At 40.3% G+C, this 25,989-nt stretch overlaps 1 protein-coding gene across 1 annotated transcript in view; it reads right to left on the reverse strand.

Annotated features, from left to right (window-relative positions):
- LOC140075108 (uromodulin-like) overlaps positions 1-24,765 on the reverse strand; it is a 32,750-nt gene extending 7,985 nt beyond the window's left edge. The window contains exons 1-12 of the mRNA XM_072120612.1: positions 24,630-24,765; positions 17,340-17,399; positions 16,265-16,417; positions 14,866-15,104; positions 14,647-14,763; positions 12,838-13,021; positions 10,946-11,083; positions 8,554-8,574; positions 5,262-6,068; positions 3,909-4,013; positions 1,584-1,786; positions 234-385 (exon numbers count right to left, since the gene is read on the reverse strand). Coding sequence (XP_071976713.1) covers positions 234-385; positions 1,584-1,786; positions 3,909-4,013; positions 5,262-6,068; positions 8,554-8,574; positions 10,946-11,083; positions 12,838-13,021; positions 14,647-14,763; positions 14,866-15,104; positions 16,265-16,417; positions 17,340-17,399; positions 24,630-24,723 — 2,273 coding nt within the window. The 5' untranslated portion in view covers positions 24,724-24,765. The remainder of the gene's footprint in view (positions 1-233; positions 386-1,583; positions 1,787-3,908; positions 4,014-5,261; positions 6,069-8,553; positions 8,575-10,945; positions 11,084-12,837; positions 13,022-14,646; positions 14,764-14,865; positions 15,105-16,264; positions 16,418-17,339; positions 17,400-24,629) is intronic.
- Positions 24,766-25,989: the final 1,224 nt, after the last annotated feature.

The following is a 25,989-nucleotide window of genomic DNA, read 5'->3' on the forward strand; positions in this document are numbered from 1 at the left end:
CATGATGTGGGATGAAAGCCAAACCAGTATATCTATTCCATAAGGAACAGATTCCCAACTCTAGACAGCAATGTTTCGATGTGGTTGCATCTCTTCAGTAAAGTGTAGCAAACTGTTTTAGCCGACTGATCGAGTGTCTTACTTTGAAAGACTTTTGATAAATCTGCCTCATTGTCCTAGCCAATGCTTGCAATGTAATTTCCATATTACATAAATTCTATTGTTTTTCATACCTGGAGAATGGCTTCAGGGCTGTCTCGAGGGACAGCTGCATGTCAAGCGGATACACACAAGAAATGTTAATTGCAAGTTCATCCACACCACCAACCAATTCAGCCGAGGATAGTAAAATGGTGTTTTTAAAGATTACATGTGTGCCGTTGTTCTGTAGAAAGAAAGGTTGCTATTATAATTTTTTATCCTTTTAGATTTTTATCGTCTGTTTTTGAAATTAAACATGTACTGTTCTCTCGAGAGATAGGAATATATTTTTAACATGGGTGGGGGATTTATCATATGCTTGCGTTTTGTGTGGGGGCCTATGATGAAACCCTGCCCCTCTGCCACAATCGGATATATCATATCATCTACCTAGAGTAATCGATTGCACTAGCATACAATTCTATGCTATTACCAGTAATTGTTCAGGCTTTAACGATCATTGGCTGTAACAGGTGCACAGACCCACTCTACCACTAGCCGTGCCCCCTTCATGCCCCTCCACTCCCTCTTGAGTCCAGTGTTCTTAAATCGATGATTGTATGTATATTCTTTTAGGACAAGGAAGTATATACTATAAAGTCAATAAAGGTTCAAAATAATGCAGCACCTTATCTGTAGGAAGGGCTCAAACAACGGTCCCGGATGTATCCAAGACATCCGAAAGTTTGAAGAAAGTATAATGTAGTGTGACCGGAGCTCTATATAATCTTCAAGTCCCTTAGTTTTAATCCAAATTCATGCGTATTATGTGTACATCTTCCAATAAAATCGCTTGACCTATTGGACCATTAATGTCTCAGACGAAAATAAGGCACCATCCAGACACGGAACCCCTCAAATGTATTTCTAGTCCTTTAGATTTTCCTAGTAGCATGTCCCACTATACAGAGAAAAAAATGCTGTCATAGTGTAGACAGTTCCAAATATTCAATAGTTTATTATCGAATCTCATGCCCCGGAAGAAGCTAAAGTGCAAAACCCAGGCTCGGGCAGTGACTTGGGGCATCCTCGTGGATTTTACATTGCGCAATTTTATCTGATTTGAAGATTATATAGAGCTCCGGTCACACTACATTATACTTTCTTCCTACTATAAAGGCTGGTGGAAAGAAGAGATCTTTTACAGATAGATCTACACTCTGTAGCAATGAGTGGTAAGAACCTGCAAAGTGATTTGGGCCTCCTAATACTGTAATAGTAAGAAGCAAAGTAGAATCTGGACTTGAGATATGGATCTTTTGTGTAAGTCAAATATGGTCAGGATTCATATTATACTGTACGTTTTGCCTTTCCATTTGACACAAGACAGACAGTATATGTTGCCGCTCCTACTATTCTATATTTCCTTCATGTCTACTTACCACCAGCTCGTTTCCGCAGACTCCGTTCTTCAGGATAGACACTACAGTTATGATGTTTGTTGAGTTAAAATCATTAAATCCTGTGCAGTAGCTATCAAGGAGATGAACGTTTTTTGTATTCAGGTTATGTTTTTCTAGATCACATTTCTGAAAGGTAGCTTTAATTTCCTGAGCACCACATGAAAGCTCTGGTTGAAGGTCTCCTAAAGAGGGAAAAGTGGGAGAAACATTATTATGGACCATATCTCTACTCACAACTCCCCTCTATAATAACATTAACCTATAGAAGTTCTCATTTGAACTTAGTTTCTGGTAGCAAAATCAAAGCAGCTTTGCTTTTTCTACTTGACCCTAAAATAGGAAGCTGTTGTAGGCACCCCAAACGAAATTCTGCATACGAGCAATGAGAAGATGCTATAGAGGGGCATCTGTAACTTATAGTTGACCAGGTTTAAATATACTTGCTCACATTTAATAGTTAAATGAACTATTTCATGTCTGCTTTTGGGTGTGATCCACGCACCCTTTTGAGGTGTGACACATTAGGGCTCATTTACTAAGGGTCTGGGGAGCGCATTTTCGTCGGGTTTCCTGCCGATTTCCGTTTTGCACCGAATTGCCCCGGGATTTTGGCGCACGTGATCGGATTTTGGAGCACCAGCGACGGCTTGCACGCGACAGAAATGGGGGCGGTGTAGCGTTGGACAACCCGACGATTTCGGACAACATGCAGGATTTAACATTTAGAATTGTGTCGCAAGACACGCACTTACAGGCACCGGGGAGAAGAAGGTGAACTCCGGCGGACCTCGGTGCAGAAGCGACGGATGCAGGAACTCGAGCGTACGACCTTAGTGAATCGCGGCAGACTCAAATCCTCATCGGACAACGCACTGCAGGATCATGAAAGGACCGGGTAAATAAATCTGCCCCATCCTTTTGTTTTATCTCATATCTGAGATTATGTGGATGTAGGAACGTTCCATACTTCAGGACATTTCAGGAGAGTTGGTAAGTCTTTGTCCACTGCTCTACAGTCCTTTCAGGCGTGCATCTACTGAGGAACAAGTTGAACCTCTTGCTTTGGAGCAGAACCACCTGTGTGGAGTATCAGGGGTACATACATCTTATTTGTAGGTCTGGGAGGAGGGGCAGAGCAAATGTACTGGACTGACTGTATATATTACATGTACTATGTATAACTAACAATTATAGCTTGGACTAATGTCTCTTGTTATCTGATATAAACTAAGGTGTCATACACTGGACTTACACTTGGCTTAAAAAGAGTGGCTTGGAGGGAGTGATTCCTTGATTCCTTTCAATAGTTTACCTCACGCCTGTCCCTATGACCTTATCAAGAGGCCGGCATGTTTACATTGCTCCAGGGAGTCCATGCATCCCCACCGGATTGAGGTATCAGTTTTGTAGGTTTGATGCTTGGACTCCCTTTCCTTGGGGCAGCCTTTGGTTTGTCAAAAGTTGCCACCACAATGTTTCACAGACTGTTTCCCATTCATCTGACACAAGCCTTAGGCCTCACCAGGGCTGAGAAAGCCCTGAAGGACATGTCTGGCGATTGCACAGCCAGATCATGGTGTGGTGAGACACAGAGAGCTCACCGCAATGTGATCCGATATCATAAACCTCTATGGGGGCCGTCATCTGCCCGCCAATTATGCGGCCAGTTCACAGTCCCCATAACGGACGTGGTCATGTGAGGCCTAAATAGGATATTCCGTTGCCTCTTAAATTAATTTCTCATTATTGTATGCAAACTGGATTTTTGTGCATTTAGCATATAATGGGGGTCATTTACTAAGGGCCAGATTCGCGTTTTCCCGCAGTGTTACCCGAATATTTCCGATTTGCGCCGATTTTCCCTGTATTGCATCGGGTTTTTGGCGCACGCGATCGGATTGTGGCGCATCGGCGCTGGTATGCATGCGACGGAAATCGAGGGGCGTGGCCGAACGATAACCCAACGGATTCGGAGAAACTGCCGCATTTAAAAAAAGAAAGTGTCGCGGGACACGCACTTACCTTCACCAAGTATAGGATGGTGCACTCCGGCGGTCCTCGGGGAACTTCAGCGCAGCAGAGACACCTGGTGGACGTCGGAGGAACTACCTTAGTGAATCGCCGGAAGACCCGAATCCACCGCATAGAACGCGCCGCTGGATTGCGAAAGGACCGGGTAAGTAAATCTGCCCCAATATATTTATAATTTGGATAGAAGCTGTGAATGCATTATTGTAATGTGATTATATTATACTGTACGACACACTTCTTAGATATACCGTAATATATGTTGTATGAACATACCCACAGAGCCGCCATCATCTTTGCAGTAGCAGCCGTAATGTCCATCAACTTCTCTACATTCTTCATTGTCAGCGCATAGACAAGAATCTGGGACCGTGGAGGGATCTGGAAACAAAGATGTCAGCAAAGATGTCAGCAAAGATAGCACATGCTATATCGATATCATAATAGTAACATCCCATCCAGAGAAGGTAAATTACTAATAAGCACATAACAAGCAAATCTTCTGTTCACAGCAACTTGTGAACGACCCATGGATAGAAGGCTTTCTCCTCCAGGATCAAATGCTTCATAGCAGCTCCCAAACATCTCCCTCTTCCCACTGAGCTTCAGTCTTCTTAAAGGGGTTGTCCAGGAGTTAAATTCATTTTTAATAGATTGCTTGGGGAGGCTTAAAAAATGTAAAAAAAAAAATAATGGTCACCTCTCTCCTCGATGGCGATAAACCGCCGCACCGCATGTCACTGCCAGTCTTGGTTTGTATACAGAGGCTGCCAGTGGCATCCCAATTACTGCTACTCACCTGCTACAACATTAGTTTCAGGCTGTAGCAGATTGTGCAGCAGTGACTGACGTGGAGAGAGAGGAGTATAAGTCCATTTAAAAGTTTTAATTACCCCCCCCCCCCCATATATATATATTTTTTAAATTTTACTTCTGGTGAACACCTTTAAATCTCTGCCGTTATCCCAGTGCAACCCAAAAATATAGTTGATTACAAATGCAGTGGTTTAGCAGAAGAGTCCCTACAATAAGTGCAGAATTGAACTCCACTACCATTCTTCCTTCCCTTATCCATTTATGTCTGCAGAACATACAATGCATTCCTACCCTTCCTACTGCTTATAAGAAATGAAGGGGAGAACCCTATAAGCAGGAGACAGATAAGACTATAGCCGCATTATATAAAATACTATGATGGGAAATGTAGGCTACAAGTTGGCAGACAACATATACATCATATAAGATGGGACACAAGACATGCAGTAATAGTACTGTATTCTAGATGGGCTGCCTTCTGGGTATAACCACAAAACCCAATCTAAAAGTTTGGCCTCCCCACAGGGGTTTGTGCCATGAGGAGCCCAATGGATAACGTTTTGAGCAAAACCATAAAAAAATGTCTTCTCTCTGAAACCATTTCCCTGTATTAAAATACTATAAAATAGGGCAAAAGGTAAGTATGAACAGTAGCATGATCCTGCAGGTCAACAGTGAAATATCAAAAGTACTGTACATGATACTGGCTTGTAGTTTTACTATACTTTTAAAGTTAATGTCCATAATACTGGAGATTTGTATATTACTGTGTATCTTGCAAAACATTATTGTATCTCAGTTTTATTCTCTTACCTGTGCAATATCCAGAATAGTATTGTATAGCATAACCGAATTTATACACATAAATTCCTCCAGGACAAGCCTTTATCTTCACCGATGATGTCCACTGACAGCAAGTATCATAATAGGAAGTGCAAATTGTACCATTCACAATTCCATCGGAAGGTTCTGGATGTGTCCCTTGCAACCACATGGGGAACATGGTGTAACAACTACCCTGAGAGGGGCAGTAATCTGCCATCTGACTTCCACCACTGCCTGTAAAGCTATACCATCCATTCAGATAATAGTCCGAGCGTCCATAATACCAGTAGTCATAGTAATACAAATGATATGATGTGCTCCTGGTTGGTTCATTCAGGGTGGTATAGCTTAGGCATGGATCAGAACAGTTATGGGACCCATAGTATTTGATGCATTCTCTACCAAACCCACAAACATCTTTTGTACATTCATCTACCTCACACCTATATCCATCTCCATAAAATCCTGTTGGGCAATAGCAGGAGTAGGATCCATAGTAATTGGTACATACAGCATTTGGGTCGCAGTTGTTGAGGTCAGGGGAAGAACATTCATCTATATCTACACAAGTCTTATTCTGTAATTGGAAGCCGCTGTAACAGACACATTCGTAGGACCCGAATGTGTTCAGACAGTAAGAATAAGAGCTGCACGGATTTTGCCACGTATAAGCGTTACATTCATCAATATCGTAGCAGGAATAGCCATCACCGCTGAAGCCGTCTTTACAGACACAGGTGAAGTCAATGACATCTTTTTTACAGAGAGCATTGCTGTCACATCTGGAGCACAATGCTGTGAAAACAAAACATTTTATACCGAGTTAGGAATTTTTTTTTTAATTACAAGCTAAATTGGAAACATTACTAACATGTCTATGGGGCACACGTATCATAGTTTCAGCTAGGCAAATTGCGACTTTTCTTGTTTTGCTACTTTTTTTTTGCGACTTTTGTTGGCGCTCTTCAAGTGCACCTCGGTCTGCACCTTTTCCAGTGTGCCTCATGTATCTTAACTTTCCAGATGTTCCGTGCGACTTTTCACCTTTTTTGCGACATTTTTGTGACTTTTTAGGTGCAAATCTGCACCTGGTCCAGGCCACGTGAAAAGGAAGTTTTTTATTTCATGGACCAGATTTTAACATGTAAATTGGAATTATTTCACGTGCTTTAACTGTTTAACATTTTGCACAGTAACCTCTTTCGTCAAAATTCTTAAATTTTTGCATTTAAAAAAAAAATGTATTGATTAGATCTAAGGGTGAGGTCACACGTAGAGGTTTAATTGCGTTTTTAATGCATTTTGAAACTAATTACAACGGCTGAGGAGAGGTGATTTGCCTTATTTCATTACTGTTAACATTTGTGTTTACAAAACGCAATATAAACGCCGTGTTAACGCATGTGTTAACATTGCGTTTACTATGCGTTTTGTAAATTCAAATGTTAAAAATAATGAAATATGCAAATCACCTCTCCTCAGCTGTTGTAATTAGTTTCAAAATGCATTAAAAATGAAACATGTTAAATCCCAAATTAACAGTAGTGTCCACTCCTGTATATAACCCCCTCACATGGCTTATGTCCATGTGGATTTGAGACATTTGCAACAAAAGTCTCAAAAAGAAGCCAAAATTTGCGCCTGCCAGGATAGGAAAAACTGAACATGTATCACAAGTAAAAAGACAGGATCATACATAAGACGCAAAAAGGAGCCGCCAAATGTCTCTAAAATTCACCTCAGAGAGACCAAACTATAATACAAGTGCCCCTATGTTTATCCTAAAACTGATGATGACTAAAAACAATCAATATCTGGTGATACACTCCCTTTACAGCAAAATGTATACTGCCATGCTACTATTTCCATAAAGGAAAGAGTCATTTGGTGTAACCTGGGTCTTTCCTACAGCTCCGCACTAGATCTCTGTACAAGCAGTAACACTGACTCTGTGTCCGGAGTGGTTTGTGCACATTCATGTGAATGCCCTGAGTTCTATTTGCATCACTGCCCATAGCTGATGTCACAACCAGGAAGTCCCGCCCACTTCAGCTAAGAGTGTTTTATAGATGGCCTCATATATCAAATAGCCCTATATCTTAGGCTAGGAAGAAGCCAGCAGCATGACACCAGTATCGTTGAAATTGTTGTCAAAATCTCTCTCCAGCTGTGCTAAAACTATTTTTTGTCAAGTAACTTTACAGTTACGCTATAAACCACTGACACATGCCCAGCTGCAATTCAATTTTTAGGAGATAATTTGACAACGACATATGTTCAGGGAATAAACTTGGATAGAGAAAATTGTGTCAGTCCTCTAATTTTGATGTGGGGTTGGTGAGTGCCCCCCACTACAGTTTTCCCAACTTGCTGGTGTATGACATAATTTCATAGGTTATATATACTGTAAATATACTCTATACAATGCAAATCTATTAAAGTGGAACCCAGTAAAACTCAAGTTTTTCATGAACTTGTTTCTAGGGGTTAAGACATACATTGTTCCAGTCTTCTAATTATACAAAATCTTATAATATATATTTTTAATTAGCCTCATCAGCAAAATAATAAATGTAATAATCATTTTTTTCTGAATCTGTAAAAAACACATTAAAAAAAACTAAGGACATCAAATTTATTTTAAATTATATCAATATGAATAATTACATGTCATGCATTTGACATACAGTGCTCTAATAGATATGAATTATATTCACCTGATATAACTGTTACATGTACTATAAATATACTCTATACACTGGAAAAATTTACCATATCTATTAAACTGAAACCGAGTAAAAATCTAGTTTTTCATGAACTTATTTTCTAGCGGGGGAAATATACATGCTTACAATCTTCATATAAACATAATAATGCTGATGTTAATTAGTTTTATCATCTTTTCCCCCTGAATATATGCTATAGCAGTGATGGCAAACCTTTTAGAGATCGAGTGCCCAAAATGAGACCCAAAAAACACTAGCTTTTCCCAAAGTGCTAACACGGCAATTTAGGCGGTAACAAACTAATCCGACCCTGTCCACACCGTTTCACTCTTTGGACAGGACAAAGCAGCACAGGATGGGTCACTTTAAAATATCAGGGCACTACTTGGACTGCCTGAGACTGCAGGACGGTGCCATGTCTGGCAAACTCTGTGCCTGGTAGACAGCCCGTGTGCCCACAGAGAGGCCTCTGAGTGCCATCTCTGGCACCAGTGCCATAGGTTCGCCACCACTGTGCTATAGGCATAAAACATACAATAAAAATGTATACTTACAAGATGTGTTGAATGTGAAACCTTTGAAAGAAAAAAAAGGAAAAAAAATGTCACAATAATTTTAATAACAGGCCTACCTTGCACCTTTCTAATTTATTTTATTAAACCTTCCATATCCCTGTATTGACACTGCTGGGAGCTAATGGTTTACAACATTCAAACCCTGAGTTAGATCTACTACAAATCTAAAGCTATCCCATTATTAGTGTCACACTGTACCAATAAATAAAAAAAAGATAGATAGATAGATAGATAGATAGATAGATAGATAGATAGATAGATAGATAGATGCTAGATATTTGGACTTTTAGATGCACCCTAGATTTAGTCTTCCAAAATAATAAATAGTATGTTTGACATAAATTAAAAATTCTCTGTTGGTCACACACAAGTACAGCACATACAGCTCTGCTACAACCATGCACGCTCACACAGCCCTGCTACATCCATTTCCTCACACATAGCTCTGTTATATCCATTCCCTCACGCAAAGCTCTTCTATATCCATTTACTCACAGACAACACTGCTACATCCATTTCCTCTCCAACAGCCATTTAATCACAAAGAGCTCTGCTACAACCACTCACTCACACAGCTATGTTGCATCCACCTATATATTCACTCACATTAATATATTCAGTACTGCTACATCCATTCCCTCTCACACAACCATTCACTCACATACAACTCCACTACATCCATTTCCTTACACACAGTTTTGATACATCCCTTTACTCACACACAGTTCTGCTACACCCATTCACTCAACCAGCACTGCTACCATTTACTCACACAAAGCTCTGCTGCAGCCACTCATATACATTAACTCACATGAATATATTCAGAACTGCAGCATCCATACAATGAGAGCTCTGCTGCATCCATTCATTCATACACAACTCTGCTACAACATTCACTCAAACACAGCTTTGCTGTATACATTCCCTAACCCAAAGCTCTGCTACATCCATTTACTCACAGACAACTCTGCTACATCCATTTACTGCCACAGAGCTGTGCTACAATCATTCACTAACTCACAGCTCTGCTACAACAGTTTACACACACAGAGCCCTGCTACAAGCATTCATTCACACAGCTCTGATACAACCACTCACATAGATTCAGTCACATAAATATATTCATTACTACTACATCCATTCCCTCACACATGGCTCGGATACATCCATTTACTCACACACAGCACTGCTACATCCATAAACTCACCCAGCACTGCTACAACCATTTACTCACACAGCTCTGCAGCAACCACTCATATACATTCACTCAAATGAATACACTCAGCTCATCCATTCACTTTCTCACACAAACACACACACACACAAAGCTCTACATCATACCCTTTGGCAGCCAAAACATCTTATCTGGCTTCCCTGACCCCATCCCCTGGAAGCATTGTAGGGTTTAATGACCTTGCAGGGATGCAGGAAGCATGTGATCAGTCACATGCTACTGACATCACTCTATGTCCTGCGGTAATGGTCAAGTCGGGACGGCTGGGAGAGGGCGAGAGAATTGTGAATACAGTTTGGGTGAAATGTTTTGTGAGTACTTCACTATATCCGTGACAGCTATCGACGTTTAGACTATAAGTGGTGGGCACTTTTTAGCCAGATATTTTCTTGCAAAAAAGTCCATCTTGAAGTACAAAAAATATACTATAATGCAAAAAAATGCATCTTATATTACAAAAAAAATAGTTTAATAATTTTAAATGAATGATAGATAATAGATAAACCGATATTCAGAAAACACAGGTTAGTGAACAAAAGTCTTTAAAATCTATTTAACCTCACTGTACTGTATATTTTACAGAAAAGAAAGGTAGTTTTACTTTAAATAAAGCAGATTAAAAGATCATAATTGCTAGAAAGTAACAATAAGGTTTTATGTGGGATATAAAATCCTGGCTTAGGGTTATATTCAGTGGCGTAACTAGAGTCCTCTGGGCCACGGGGTAAAATTCTCAACAGGGCCCCCCCGCGCTATGCATAAAAACATTGAACACCATCCACCAGTAGCCATAATCAATGTCCCCCCAGCCACCGGTAGCCATAATCAATGTCCCCCCATCCACCGGTAGCCATAATCAATGTCCCCCCAGCCACCAGTAGCCGTAATCAATGTCCCCCCCAGCCACCGGCTGAAACGTAGCACTTATCGAATAAAAGAATTCCTTTTTCACTGAACTTGGAGTGCCACCATTTTTTGATCTTTATATGCAATAGGATTTAACAAACCTGAAGGTTGAGCACCCGATTTTTCTTAACTGGTGCAGCTGAATTGTGAATTGTTTTAATTTATACATATATATATATATTTTACATTTACTTTGAGTTTATCACCAAATCAGTTACCTCATATATTTACCTTTATATCCTTCAATACGGATGGAAAAGGCACTGTATGTATAGACTGTAAATGACCAAACACCAGAAGGAGGACGTTCTAGGTAAAGGACAGTGCCCCAAGCGTCTGAGAAGAAGGTTGTGAAGTGTTGTGTAATACCTAACAAAAAAGATGAACAGTTTAAACCTTGTTGCAATAAACAGAAGTTTTAACCTTTATAAGGCAAATGCATGATTTTTTTTTTTTAGATTTTTTAAAATTGAGATGAGATGAAATGAACTTTACAGTAATAACATTTTGGGGTGGTGATACCTCATGAATGAAAACAGTTGGGATTGTGAGAACTGTGATCCCAGCTGTTAGTGCAGAGGAGCGGCTGTCACATACAGCCGACCTCCTGCACTGATCACACAGGCTCTACTCAGGAACGTCTGGATGCGCTCAATTTGGGCATTTCTGGACATTCCTGAACATCCACATGTAGAAAGGGGTTAATCAGATATTGCCACTCTTGAAACAAAATCATCATCAATCATCATCATCATTAACAAACATATAATGACTGATATAGCATCCTTTGGTTTCTGAATCATCATGAAAACATCATCCACCCACTCCTCCAGCCACTAACCCATCCAATCCCCTGTTATGTATTAATGAAATGTTCTGGGAAAAGGTATAAATACTATTCATGAGACTATTGGCACTGTGACTATTTAGGCTACTGTGGGAGCACCCTTATTACATTGCTAATTTGGGGGCTCTGTTTGAATATTGGCTACTGTGGGAGCCCTGAGACTATATTGGCTACCGTGAGGGGCTTGATTTCTATGTTGTACGCTATGGGGCATATTTACTAAGGGTCGCGCTATCCACTTTTGTCAGACTGTGCAAGTTCTTTGTGGCTAAAACGGCTTGCACAGGTATTTAAGAAGTGTGTGCTCTGGGATTGTGACCCTTTTGTGGCGCAACTGCGATGGCTTCCATGCGACACAAATTAGGGTGCGTGCCGTCGGACGTTCAGACTGATTTGGACTAAGCACCGTATTATTCTTTCAAATTGAGTCGCAGGCCCTATGTTTAAGATGCACCACAAAAAAGATGGTGATCTCTGTCGGACCTGAGCGGGGAAGCGACACATTCATGATTTCTGGCGCACGATCTTAGTGAATCGCCGCACGCATCATTATGGATGGTCAATGCACTTTCTGTGACCTTGTAAGTAAATGTGCTCCAATGTTCTGGTTGGTTCTGATAACATATCTATGTGTTCATTTTTGTTCTGGCACTGTTTCTATGTAGGAAACCTGTTTCTGGTGCAATCTTGGTTCTGGCATTAAATGTATGTACACATCTTGGTTCTGTATGTAGTCTATTCTTCACAGCATCAAAATAATGGGGCACATTTACTTACCCGGTCCTGTTGCGATTCCCATTCCGGACGGCCTGACGAAGAAGAAGTCCGGCGCGATTCACGTAGCTCGTTCGCCCGAGCTCCTGCATGTGTCGCTTCCCTGCCGAGGTCCGCCGGAGTTCACCTTCTTCTTCCCGGTGCTTGTAAGTGTGTGTCTTGCGACACAATTAAAATTTTAAATGCCCGCGTAGTCCGAATCCGCCGAGTTGTCCGACGGCCACGCTCCCGATTTGCGTCGCATGAAAATTGGCGCGATTGCACCCAAATCCGATCGCGTGTGCCAAAAACCCCTGTTAAATGCGGCCAAAACCCCCTGAAACCTGATGAAAATGCGGCCCGCGGACCCTTTGTAAATGAAACCCAATATGTGCAGGGAAGGTGGGTTGGTGGGCCCACAATATTTGCCAGTCAGTGTCCCCAAAATCCCTTTTTGCAGTCCTGGAGCTATCAGATTACATTGCAATACTTTTCATAGAATAATAACGTTACAAGTTCTTACCAAATGAATTATAAAAATACCAATTGCTGTTTGGACCTGATATTGATACAATAAGGGAAGTTAGATTTGATGGCACTGAGAAGCTATCACTGTACCACCAGTAGGTCCAATCAGTATCAAAAGAATACAGACGAGTTGTACTGTTAATTGGAACTTGCATGTAGAAATAGAGGAGGTCGGCAATCTATAAAGAAAAATAAAGATGATGAGAAATACAGAAGCAACGAGGTTCCAATGCAAAATCAGGAGTAGAGTTCAACTTGCACCTTATTTTATTTGTAATACTGTTGTCGTAATTATGACAGAGAAGTTATTGCTACCTCACCACTGTATACAGGCGGTCCCCTACTTAAGGACACCCGACTTACAGACAACCCCTAGTTAAAGACGGACCGCACTGCCCACTGTGACCTCTGGTGAAGTCTCTGGATGCTTTAATTTACTCCCAGACTGCAATGATCAGCTGTAAGGTGTCTGTAATGAAGCTTTATTGATCATCCTTGGTCCAATTACTGAAAATCCAGTTGTCACTGGGGTTTTGACTTCCATACAAATTCAACTTAAGAACAAACCAATGGAACCTATCTTGTATATAACCCAGGGACTGCCTGTATAAATATTACTGCAATAGAATACTCAAAAAGCAGTGGACCCTATGCCTCACCCTTTGCCCCTCCTGTTATAACACACTTACATTCCCTAAACTTCTAAATTCCCTTGCATTCCCTTCCAGCATCATACCCAGTATTTTACCCAACCTAACAAATAATTCATTCATTCAAGCCTGACCGCTAAGGAAGGGGATTGACTCCTGACATTCCTAGGAGGTATTAGATATATTTCTTCGGGTGAGATTCATCAGTGTCTGAGAGCAGAACTGTTCTAGTTGCTCATGACAACCAATCAGAGCTTTTACTTTTCCCTGGTCATTTTTAAAATGAAAGCTAAGCTTTGATTGGTCGCCATGGGTGACTAGAACAATTCTGCTCTCAGACACGTCAGAGTATTTTTTTTTTGGGAAGCGACTTCCTCCAAGATTTATAAAAAATAACAGAGAATTTAGAAAATCATCTTATCCTCAGCCATCAGTTACCCCCACTGATGTAGAATTAATAGAATGGGCTATATACGAAGGGTATATTTGTTAATAAACGAATTAAAGGGATTCGCTTATGAAAGAAAATTCTCAAACTTCAATCCCCTAGTGATGTTTATACAATGAAGATTGTTTTAACCCCTTACTATATAATTTTATTGCAGTGTTAACTCATATAACTTAGTAATGGTCAGTGTAAGATTCCAGAGTGTGGGCGGGGACTCTCTAAGCAGACATTTCATGATTCATTTAGTTCTGTGAGCTGGAAATATGGTTACATTATCAGGGTCCAGGTTTATATACACTTTAATTTAACTTCTGAACATTCAGAGATGAGAGATGATAAAATCCATGAGATGCATATTACACAAGACTTTCTCTCCAGTGCTATAACAGCCATTACATACTATCAGCTCTACTATATACCTCCTTCTGCCCTGGATAAAGATCTTATCTGCCTGTAGCTTGTAGCTTTACCTTCCTCACACGCGGCAGGAAGTCTGTGTGTGTGTGAGCACCAGAGTCAGTCCAGGGGCAACCAAAATTGTATTAAACCCAGACTTATAGAGACAGGTTGGACTTATATCTGGGAAATGCTATATTTTTCTTATAACATTGAATTACAGAATGTGTTATTTTGTTACCCTGAGTAAATTTAAGAAACTTGTCTTCATTCTAATACCCATTTAACCATTTCCTATTCGGGTACTTACATAGGAAGTTGAATAAGAAGCTTGAAAAACAAGGCCGTAACTGCGGGTGGCAATATCTTTATAAACCTTGTAGTCATATCCATACATACTGTCACAATAACCAGCAAAAATGAAGACCTATGTAGAGGGAGAAGTGGAAATGATTTATGTCTTGTGATCTGTTCACATCAGGATACTAGATTATTAAAAATTCTTGCCGAATGCATTGCAATCATTTACCTTAACCTTTAAAGAATCTAATAACGAGAATATTTGGTTGACGGTATCTGTGTCATAATAGTCCTTGGCTGACGCATCTGTAATTAATATGACTACAGAACCGGCTGGGGTGGCTTTCAGGGCTTGCAGTAATCCGGCCATTGCTAATTCTGGACAATCATTCCCACTTTGGGCACTGAGGAAATAAATGGAATTGAAAAAATCTGTTGGCGAACAGGAAACTTGTAGTGGCCCAACATCTGAAAAAAAAGAAAATGTATAAGGTAAAATTATTGCAATATATATAATCGAGTATAAGCCTAGTTTTTCAGCACAAAAAATGTGCTGAAAACCCAAACTCGGCTTATACTCGAGTAAAAAAATATATCAAAACTCACCTTTCGTGCTTCCCCCGCTGCTGGCTATATACTGGGGCAGGGGGCTGGCTATATACTGGGGGATATGGGCTGGCAGGCTATATACTGGGGGGCAGGTGCTGGCTATATACTATGGGGCAGGGTCCGGCAGGCTATATAAATGGGGAGGCTGTGACCAATGCATTTCTCACCCTCGGCTTATACTCGAGTCAATAGGTTTTCCCAGGTTTTTGTGGTAAAATTACGGGCCTCGGCCTTGGGTCGGCTTATACTCGAGTATGTATGGTAGTTTGAAGGAATTGCATTTGATTCTATAGAATCCCTGATACAGTACTTGTATGAGAAGGGGATAAGGACTAAACTTTGCTGCCAAGCTACCTTTCCTTCCCAGAATCCCCAGTGGAGCATGCATGGTGCTTAAGCCACCAGAAGCCTACAAAGGTGACCTTTAACCCCTTAACGACCTGGCCCTTTTTTGTTTTTTCATTTCCATTTTTCACACCCCACCTCCAAAAATATGGGCATATATGGGAATTTTCATCCTCATACATTACAATGTGCAATTAGCACATTGTATTGAATGGGTTAAAATGAGACAGCCTCGGGTCTTTGAAAGACCCGAGGCTGTCATAGCAATGGATAGCCACTCCCCGATGACATCTCGAGGAGCGACATTCTTCGGCAAAATGGCTGCACCCATGCGATAGACAAGATAACACCCGCGAACGGTGCTAGCACCGATAATGGGTGTTACCGGTAAGTATTTGCTGCAATATGCCCCAAAGATTTACCGGATGTGGAGAGGGCTTAGCCCGTGAACCCTCTCCATGCACCGGCACCCGAAGCGCGCTGTACTATCACGGCGCTCGTCAGTAAGGGGTTAATGTCAAATCCTCCCTAATGAGTTTTCATAGTTCTCAGACCCCATCGAGAAACCCTCAACTTATTCCCTTTTATATAATAGACAAAGGTAAGGTATAGATATGAAGTCTCACATAAGTCTTTATGCAAAAGAAAAAACATGAATTAAAATCATTTCTTACTTGGGTCATTAAATTCCATCAGTGTGTATTGTCGTGCTACTTTAGTAGATGAATCCAGGCGAGTGACAAGGTCCTTAGCAACATTTTGGAGTTGATAGAGATAGTAAGACATTGAACCAGATGTGTCTACGACCACAGTAAGTGACGGGAATTCTAGAAACAGATCAGTATTTTATCTGACAGTGATATAAAGGTTACATTTTCAATTAATACATTGTTCCTGCAATACTTTATGATCACCGATGACTAGAAAAATTGGACCAATGGCAGTCTGTTGGGGTTTAGGTAAAAATGTTGAATTTCTGAACTAATGTTGATGGTGTTTTCATACGTTTCTTTGGGATCCACAAGGAGAAGAAAGGGTTTGAAAATTCTATCCGTAGCACCAAAAACATCTATAACATTTGTGCCATTTATTCAGGCTTCAGCATCATCCACTGCCCATAAAGTTAAACAAGAGATGTGTTATTGACTGTGATTTTGTACTTTTTTGGCGTTCTGTCCTGCACTAATCTGTACTTTGCCTTATTTCACTCCTGGCTCTCTTAATTGATTTCTACCACAGCCATATATCTCCTGTTGATTCTGGGCTGCCAACGGTTAACTAGCTTTGATGAACAGATGCCTCCTCCAATAACATTCTTCCCTTGCTAGTCTGGTTTATATGGATCCCAGGCCACCAGTCCAATCACTCATATATTGTCTGCCTATTTTCCAGTGCTTGCTAAGTCCTTTTTGGAGCTTGCTAGAGTTTTCTAGACTACTGTATTTTGGATCTTCTGAACCCTATTGGTTCAAGTATTTTGTACAAACATAGGCTACATTCACACGCCCAGGAGCGGAGGAGGGGATGAGCGCTGCTCACCCCCATCCCTCTCCATAGCGATGTAAATTGAATAAATATAAAGGGGCTGGGGAGAGGATTAGGGGGAACATATTTGGTGGGGGTATTTTTTGGGGGGAGTGACAGGTCCTCTTTAAGCAAAGGTTACCTGCAAAAGAGACATTGTTGATATTTCATATTACTTCCACCTTTCTACTAATATACTCTACATATAGTATATCTTAATGGTACCTGTATCTGTATCATTGCAAGACACATGAGTATCACTGTTGTCAGTCACATATTCATAACCTAGAATAAAAACATAACAATTTTTAGTACCAAAATACTAAGCTGCTTTGATAGAACAAAGAGGATTACATAAAAAGATAATATAATTTTTGTCTTCTCATGCTTGCCATCTTGGAGACACAATTTTTTTCTTTGCAAATTGTGGGGGTACTGCTGTATATTTAGAATTTATGATCATTGGACGCACCCCCATAGCGGCATAACTGTTGGGTGTTAGTTTGAAATAAATTTTCCTACGACTGCAGGGAAATGTATTTAAGGGTATGTTGCTTTAGGGTTTTTTTTAGTGAAAAAGTGTTTAATAACGAAACAAAAAATGTACACATTAATAATTACATTTCATTTCAAACTATCTACATATATTCCTACAAAGTATTGTTTATAATGGGTGACTGTTTTATATTCAGGTGGTGGCTATTATAGACAGTTTGCAAAAGCTGCACCATATGTTAGATGAGGTCAGCACCTTCCCCCCTTACAGTAGGATGGTGAGAAAATAACAAAATGCACAAAAGTGCAAAAAACAATTGATAATAAAGTAAAAGCACATGCAAAGAAGCACAGGCGTATTATACGTATTACAGTCTTGCACAGTTATTTGCCCCAGTTTTGCAGTGCTTACGCATTTGCACTCAATGGGACACATTTACTCAACCGTCCCGTTGACGACGACAACGATCCGGAATGTTCGAAGAGGATTCGGAGCTGCCGCGATTCACTAAGATCGTGCGTCCAATTTCCTGCAGGTGTCGCTTCCCCGCTCAGGTCCGTCGGAGTTCACCTTCTTCCTGGTGCATGATTTTTAAATTCTGTGGTTTGTCCGAATCAGTTGGGTTGTCCGACCGCCACGCCCTTGATTTGTGAAGCAAGAAAGCCGGTGCCGATGCGCCACAATCCGATCGCGTGCTCGGAGCAACTCGGGGCTATTCAGCGCAAAACGGAAAAATTTGGGAAACCCATAATGTGTCCGACAGACCCTTAGTAAATGTGCCCCTATAAGTTATATCAGAATTCATTACTAGCCATTTACTGAAACAAGACCTGTACAAGCAGCCGTCAGGGAAACAGGCAATGAACAAAAAGCAGCATACAACTTCCACCTAGAAAGATAGGTACCCAAAAATGTATCATGACTGCCCAGTATTTAACAGTAAAATCCATACAACTCTCCCAGCAACAAGAAAGTACTTGTGTGCCAACAACATTACTACAGGAGGTCCCCTTCTTATGAACACGCGACTTACAGACGACCCCTAGTTACAGACGGACCTCTCTGCCCACTGTGAACTCTGGTGAAGCTCTCTGGATGTTACTATAGTCCCAGACTGCAATGATCAGCTGTAAGGTGTCTGTAATGAAGCTTTATTAATAATCCTTGGTCCAATTACAGCACAAAATCTTGAAAATCCAATTGTCACTGGGACAAAAAAAATGTTGTCTGGAGCTACAATTATAAAATATACAGTTTAAGGCTACATTCACACTGCCATATGGGGAATGTATATACAGCCGACGTATATACCATGTATATAGATCCCCCATAGATGGCAATGGGTGCACGCCGGCATACAGGAGCGGTACGGGGCAGCACGTATGCATCAATGTACCGTTCCATACCTGAGAAAAGAAAGGACATGACTAAAGAACCGATCTTTTACATAACCTGGGAACTGCCTGTACCTTGTTTTTACTTTTTAAAATGCTTTTTATATGCATTATTTTTTCTCATAAAAACAGTTATTGTATGAATTTGGCCACCTGCCTTACATATACGGTGGAATTTATCATACGCCGACACATAGACCTCTTGATGAATACACCGGGCGACCCAACCTGGCGTGAAAGCACTGATAAACATCCCCCATAGTTTCAGCCTGAGATGACAAGCTATATAGCAAGTTACAAAAAAAGGTTACATTAAAGGAAACCTACCACTGCTCGCATGGCACATAGTTTAGTTAGGCTCGGTGAACTTTAGTTTAGCTAAAAAAAAGATTTTCTTACATATGTAAATGAGCCCTACGGTGCTAACCTATGTCATCTTCGGGCTGGCGATGGCTTCCGATGTTTACTTATTCCCGCCTCCTTCATATTACCCGTCCTCCTTCAGGTGCCGAGAACCGTGACGTTACCAAGCTCTCGGCACATATCGCGCATGCGCAAACACTAAGCCTCGCACAGCCGGCCGGCGATAGGTGCCGAGAGCTTGATGACGTCACAGCTCTCTGCACCTGAAGGAGGACGGGTAATATGAAGACATATTAAACATTGGAAGCCATCGCCAGCCCGAAGACGACGTAGGGTAGCACCAGAGGGCTCATTTACATATGTAAGAAAATCGTTTTTTTAGCTAAACTAAAGTTCGCCGAGCCTCACTAAACTATGTGCCGGCATCAGCATTAAGTAGCCTACAGGTTTCCTTTAAAGGGGTTGGCCACTTTATCTCATGTATCTTGTAATGTGTGTGTAAGTGTAGGGGCAGAATAATAGGTAATTTATCAATATACATTTATTAATAGTTCTTTTTCGCTTTCTTGATATGTGAAGTGAAGCCTCCTGTCTTTTAGCTCATCAGATATTGCTGTCCATAAAATGGCTGCAGGGTCATGTGATCTCCAACTGGCGATTGCTCATGGACAGATAGGATCACATGACCCTCCATCTGCTGCTATTGTATGTACAGGAATGTCTGGCTGATGAGGTAAAAGACAGGAGGCCTCACTTTACATATCAGGAAAGCGGAGCAGAACTATTATTAGATGTATATTGGTAAATTACCTATTATCCTGCCACACTTACACATACTGGAGCACATTTACTTACCCGTCCGGAGGAGTTCACCGAAAGTGCATTGTCCGACGATAATGCACTCTGCCGCGATTCACTAACATCGTGCTCTTGATATCCTGCATGTGTCGCTTCCCTTCTTTTTCATGGTGCATGTAAGTGCTCAGTGTGCCTCGGCATCCCTGAGGACGCCACGCATGCGGCAAAACATGTCGGGGGGCTGTAGTGCTCAATCACTTTTTATTTAGCGATCAAAGGACCTATATAATACATATGTAGATAGGAATAATCAGTGGAAATATCTGAATGTGGATATATGGATGGTGTACAGTATGTGTGCCCAAGACATTACAAGTGTGATTGAGGTTGGAAAGCTTCTTTGAAGTGACACAGCAGAGATAGCAAGCGGGAGTGCCCACACTCCAACCTCCTTACTATTGCCATAATCACAGTGACATTTACGGTACTAATAACATCACTGAGAGAGAGAGTAACGGTGTATCATATCACTAGATGTAATTGATGAATGGAGACTCAGGGGTGACACCTAGTGTCCCAAGTATTTACTATTTATCTGTGATTTAGTGACACTTTCCTCTCTATATCCTGTGCTAAAAAGAAAATATTGACAGTGTGAAAAAGTTAACACACCAGACTATACACCACTCAGGCCACCAATAAACAAAGAAAATATATCCCTATTATTACATCGGTTACTCTAGGTCCTGGGGATTTTTAAATTTTATTCTTTGTAGTGTCTCACTGAAATTTTTTAAAGGAAACCTACCACTTCTGAAGATAGGTATGAGATGCAAACACCGGGCACCAGCTCAGGGTGAGCTGGTGCCGGTGCTTAGTCTCGTTAGTGTTAAAACAGCGGTATCGCGGTTTTAACACTTTTTAAACTTTATAGTAGAAACTGCTTCGGCGCTGCGCGCGACCGTGCGCGCGCAACGCCTGCGGCATTTCCAATGTAGGCGCGCGCACGATCGTGCGCACGCAGCGCCGAAGCAGTTTCTGCTAGAAAGTTTAAAAAGTGTTAAAACCGCGATACCGCGGTTTTAACACTAACGAGACTAAGCACCGGCACCAGCTCACCCTGAGCTGGTGCCCGGTGTTTGCATCTCATACCTACCTTCAGAAGTGGTAGGTTTCCTTTAAGTTAAGACGAAAAGAAAAGGAATCTTTAGTTGTTGACCAATGGGTCTCAGTGAGGTCTTATCCGGGCCTTTTTTGTAAAATTACCCATATTTATTTACTGAGCATTGATCATGTAGTTTAGTATTTTTGTCAAGCAGATAAGATTCTGTTATTTCCGAAGCAGCCATCTATCCGTACTAGAGATCCTTCCGGTCCAGGGGCGTCAAACTCACTTTTATCGTGTTCCACATCGGCCTTATGAGGCCAAATGTAATTTTATAAATTTATGAATGTGTCTACTGTGTAGCAGTTACATTTATACAGGATTACAATCACACTCTACTCTTTGAGGGCAACCGCAAAGCTGAACACATTGTTAAATAGCCTGAGACACTGGCATGACCTATATGTGCCTGCATATGCCAAGTCACCGTGCCCCCTTTAATTTAATAGTCACAGTTCTCACTTTTAGTTAATAGTCATAGTGCCCCCTTATAGATAATAATCACAGTGCCCACTTTTAGGCAAAAGTCACAGTCTCTGTAACTAGAAGGGTACTAATGCTATTTTAAATTCTTTAACTTCATTGGATCATTTGGATGGTACTAACTTCAGGAGAGATATTATTCATTGCACTACCTAAGAAGTTCAGTGCATTATATAAGAGATCAAACAATCTCATTTAAGTGTCCCCTTGTGGATCCATTGCTATGACAGCCTTGGGTCTTCTGAAGACCCAAGGCTGTCTCGTTTTAACCAATTCATTACAATGTACTAATTGCACATCGTAATATATGAGGATGAAAGTCCCCATATACTGCCATACTGTTGTATGGCAGTATATGGTAGGATCGATCAGACAACCTAGGGCTAGGGAGTCTGAAAAATAGTAAAAATAAAAAAAAGGTAAAAAAAATTATAATAAAAAAACCTAAACATTTAAATCACCACCCTTTCCCTAGAAGTCATATAAATATAAATAAACAGTAAAAATCATAAACAAGTTAGGTATCATCTCGTCTGAAAATGCTCGACATATCAAAATATAATAACAGATTTTCACTGCGTTTAACCGTGTAACAGAAAATAGCACCCAAAATAAAAAATGGCACTTTGCCATTTTGAAAAATATATAAAATTTAATAAAAAGTCATCAAAAGGTCATACCGTTATATATACGGTAGCATTGAAAACATCATCAAAAGTCACAAAAATTACACCACCCACAGCTCCATACACCAATGTTTGAAAAAGTTATTAGTGCCAAAAAACGGCAAAATCCTCCCAAAAAATTTTGTACAGGAAGTTTTACTTTTTGTAAAGATATGAAAACATTATAAAACCTATACAAATTTGGTATCCCTGTAATCGTACCGACCCAAATAATAAAGTAGACCTGTCATTTGGGGCACACAGTGAAAGCTATGAAATCCAAGCCCACAAGAAAACGGCACAAATGCATTTTTTCACCCTTTTCACTGCATTTGGAATTTTTTTCCTGCTTCCCAGTACACGGCATGGAATATTAAATACCATCACTATGAAGTGCAATTTGTTACGCAGAAAACAAGCTGTCACACAGCTCTTTACGTGTAAACATAAAAAAAGTTATGGATATTTGAAGGTGGGGAGTGAAAAATGGAAATGAAAAAACAAAAAATGGCCAGGTCTTTATGGGGTTAATCATCCATCACACAAAAAATTATATTGCAATTTCTATTAGGAAAAAGGGGGAGAATATATTTTTTCCCTATATTTTCCCCTCTTTTATATGAATAGAAATTGTCACTACATATTGGTGGTGTACACCTTAGCAGCATTAATTCTGGGGTATTGGGAATACTATATAGTAATTTTTAAAAAATTTATATTAGTCGCAATCAAAAAACTTTTGGACTCCTAATGTGTTTTCAAATAAAATCTACATGTTTTTTTGCAAAAATAAGGCCTCACACACAAACTTCAAAACTTATGGCACATGGAGGGTGGCGTTGCAAAAAGTTTTTTATCACCCCAAAAGTATTTCATTATGCATAGGAAGGTAATAAAAAAAAAAACCCTAAACATTTGGTAACTATGGGTTTTGACAAATAGAAAAAAAATATTGCCCCATATTTATCAAAAATAGTGCAAACTGCACTTTGGAGGTTATTTATCATTAGGGTGGCTCCTTGGGACAGTTCTATGTCTATTTTTGGAGCTCCACTGCCCATCAGATTCATTTAATAAATGGTCTTATAGTCTATTTTCTGTTTGGGATTTTTTTTTTAAAAAGTCCCAAAAAAGTCTCAAAATGCATAAAAAGTCTCAGCACATAGACCAGCAGGGGACTGGTGTAAATTTGTCATAAATGTGGTTTTGCATGGCGTAGCACTAGCAGTAGTTCTATGTTTATGCCAAATTAATGAAGAGGTGTATATAGTCCTGTGAGACTTTCTAGCAGTAAAAAGTGTCAAAAACTCTCAATGTGACTACTTTGAGACTTTTTAATACCAAAAAAGCCCAGGAAAACCCATGATAAATAACCTCTTTGTGTAGTTTGCCTGTTTAGTATACAGAGGGCGCCAGGTTCATGATTTCTAGCCCTTTCTTCATGAATCTGGAACCCCTTGCACTGCTCCGACAGAGTGCACCAACTTTTTTTGGTGCACCTTTAACATAGGGCTTGCAACACAATTCTGTCAGAAACTGGATGATGAATGTGGTGCAGAGTCTGACTGTGCACTGGAACGCCCCCTTCCATGCAGAATCTTGTGTCGCGTGGGATATAGGGCAGCCATGACACAATAATATTGTGGACACTTTATAAATACACATGCAAGCAATTGGCATTGAAAAGAATGTGCAAAGTCAGAAAAAAAAAAAAAATTGGCGCAGAGGCTTTAATAAATCTCAGCCATAATGTTATTTAGGTTTCACGATATGGGCAGAAAAGTTTTATTAGTAAAAAAAAGTCAGAATTTGTTATTAACCACAGAAATGGTTAATTTAAAAAATCCCCAGTAGAGCATATAAAACCCAAAATTGTGCTACTAAAACTACATTTTGTCAACGAAAAAACAAGACCCCATACAGCTACAATGGACGAAAAATATAAAAGTTATGGCTTGTCAAAGGAATTTACGAAAAAAACGGATAAATGGCGGTTAAAATTTCTGCAGAATCAAAAGATCTACATCCTTAAGGTCCTTAAGACTTTCACTTCTTAATATTGTAAGTACAAAATTGATATAATAAAAAACTATTTGTAGAAGTTAATAAAAAAAAAAATCATTGACCGTTTTGTCATGCCCCCCTACATACCACTGGTTGTCTCCATTGATGAGGGCATCGTTGTGAACCATTCTGATGCATACGTGCATGATATCAGGAGTAAGAATAGGATGTGGTGCCCCATTGTGCCTGATCAAATGTACAGTAAGTGTTGCAATATTTATAGGTTTTGCTGCACCTAAAACATGCTAAAACCTAAAACATGCTGTACCACATCATTTCAGGGAAGCGATAGAATGAGGAAGAAATTCACCAAAAATTCAAGTATATGGTATGTAAATTATTAGACCGCAGGAGCTTTACTGCATAGTCAAGGTAATAACGTTCACTTTCTGTGCCGTAGGACTCAAAAGCACATAATAATAATAGAATTAAGAACAATGTGCCTTAAGGAATTAGGAATTACAAAGACAGCACCGAAAATCTAAGCCGCGACTACTAATCACCAGCTTTTACTAGACTAAACCCGCAGCCCCCTCTGGCAGTATATGGATTCTTCTTTCTAGAATGACCTCTTTTATGTAAAAACTTGCGTGATTACCCATAGAAGAAATCCCCTCCAAACACCTTGGGGGGGGGGGGGATTTACTAATTCTGGCACAAGCACGACTGTCGGCATTGGAGATCAGTCTCCGGAAAGCACAGCCCGATGTATTAAAGTGGGGCACGGCTGTTAGTAATTAATGGGTAGACGGAACTAATCAGTTGTGCGCCATAAAAATGCCGACATCAATGATATGTGCGCCAAAATCATACATGGGCTGCGCCTTCATTTTGCTCTCTGACCATTTTTTTCCTGGTCTGTTGTGCGCCAAAATTTGCGCCAAAAAATGCCGCCAAAATACACATAAATGTGACGGATTATGTGGAAAAGCTAGGTCACGCCCATTTGTGCCAAAAAAACCCCCAGAGGAGTTGGGATCATCGGAAACATCTGTTCTTTCTGGCGCAAACTCATTATAAATGATCAGCAACAATTCTGCGCCAAAACAAAATGTAAAATCCCGGCATTTTTTTGCCACAGATACGATAATACATCTGTCCCCTTGTGTGCAAACGAGCAGAGAAGAGCCACATTGAGATGAGTCACTTTTAGATGATATTTTATATGATCTCAAAAATATGGTTCTAAATATGGTCATATTATTTTTGTTGGTAAATGACAGAGATTTTACATAAAAGAGGAGATGATCTAAAGGATATGTCATGCCCTACCTGAAGGCAAGGTTGAGACGAGGGGTAGGTGGAGGTATGTAACTGCCTAGATATTCGTTTTGCTCATAGTCTAAATATCACTCAGTGTTCCTGTCATGGTACTGGGACTATGCTGCCCACCCCATGTACTGAGTGTGAACTACAGAAAGCCAGTGCAGCAAGCTGTAGGCAGTGC

The sequence above is a fragment of the Engystomops pustulosus genome, chromosome 8, assembly GCF_040894005.1.
Source record: "Engystomops pustulosus chromosome 8, aEngPut4.maternal, whole genome shotgun sequence".
NCBI lineage: Eukaryota > Metazoa > Chordata > Amphibia > Anura > Leptodactylidae > Engystomops > Engystomops pustulosus.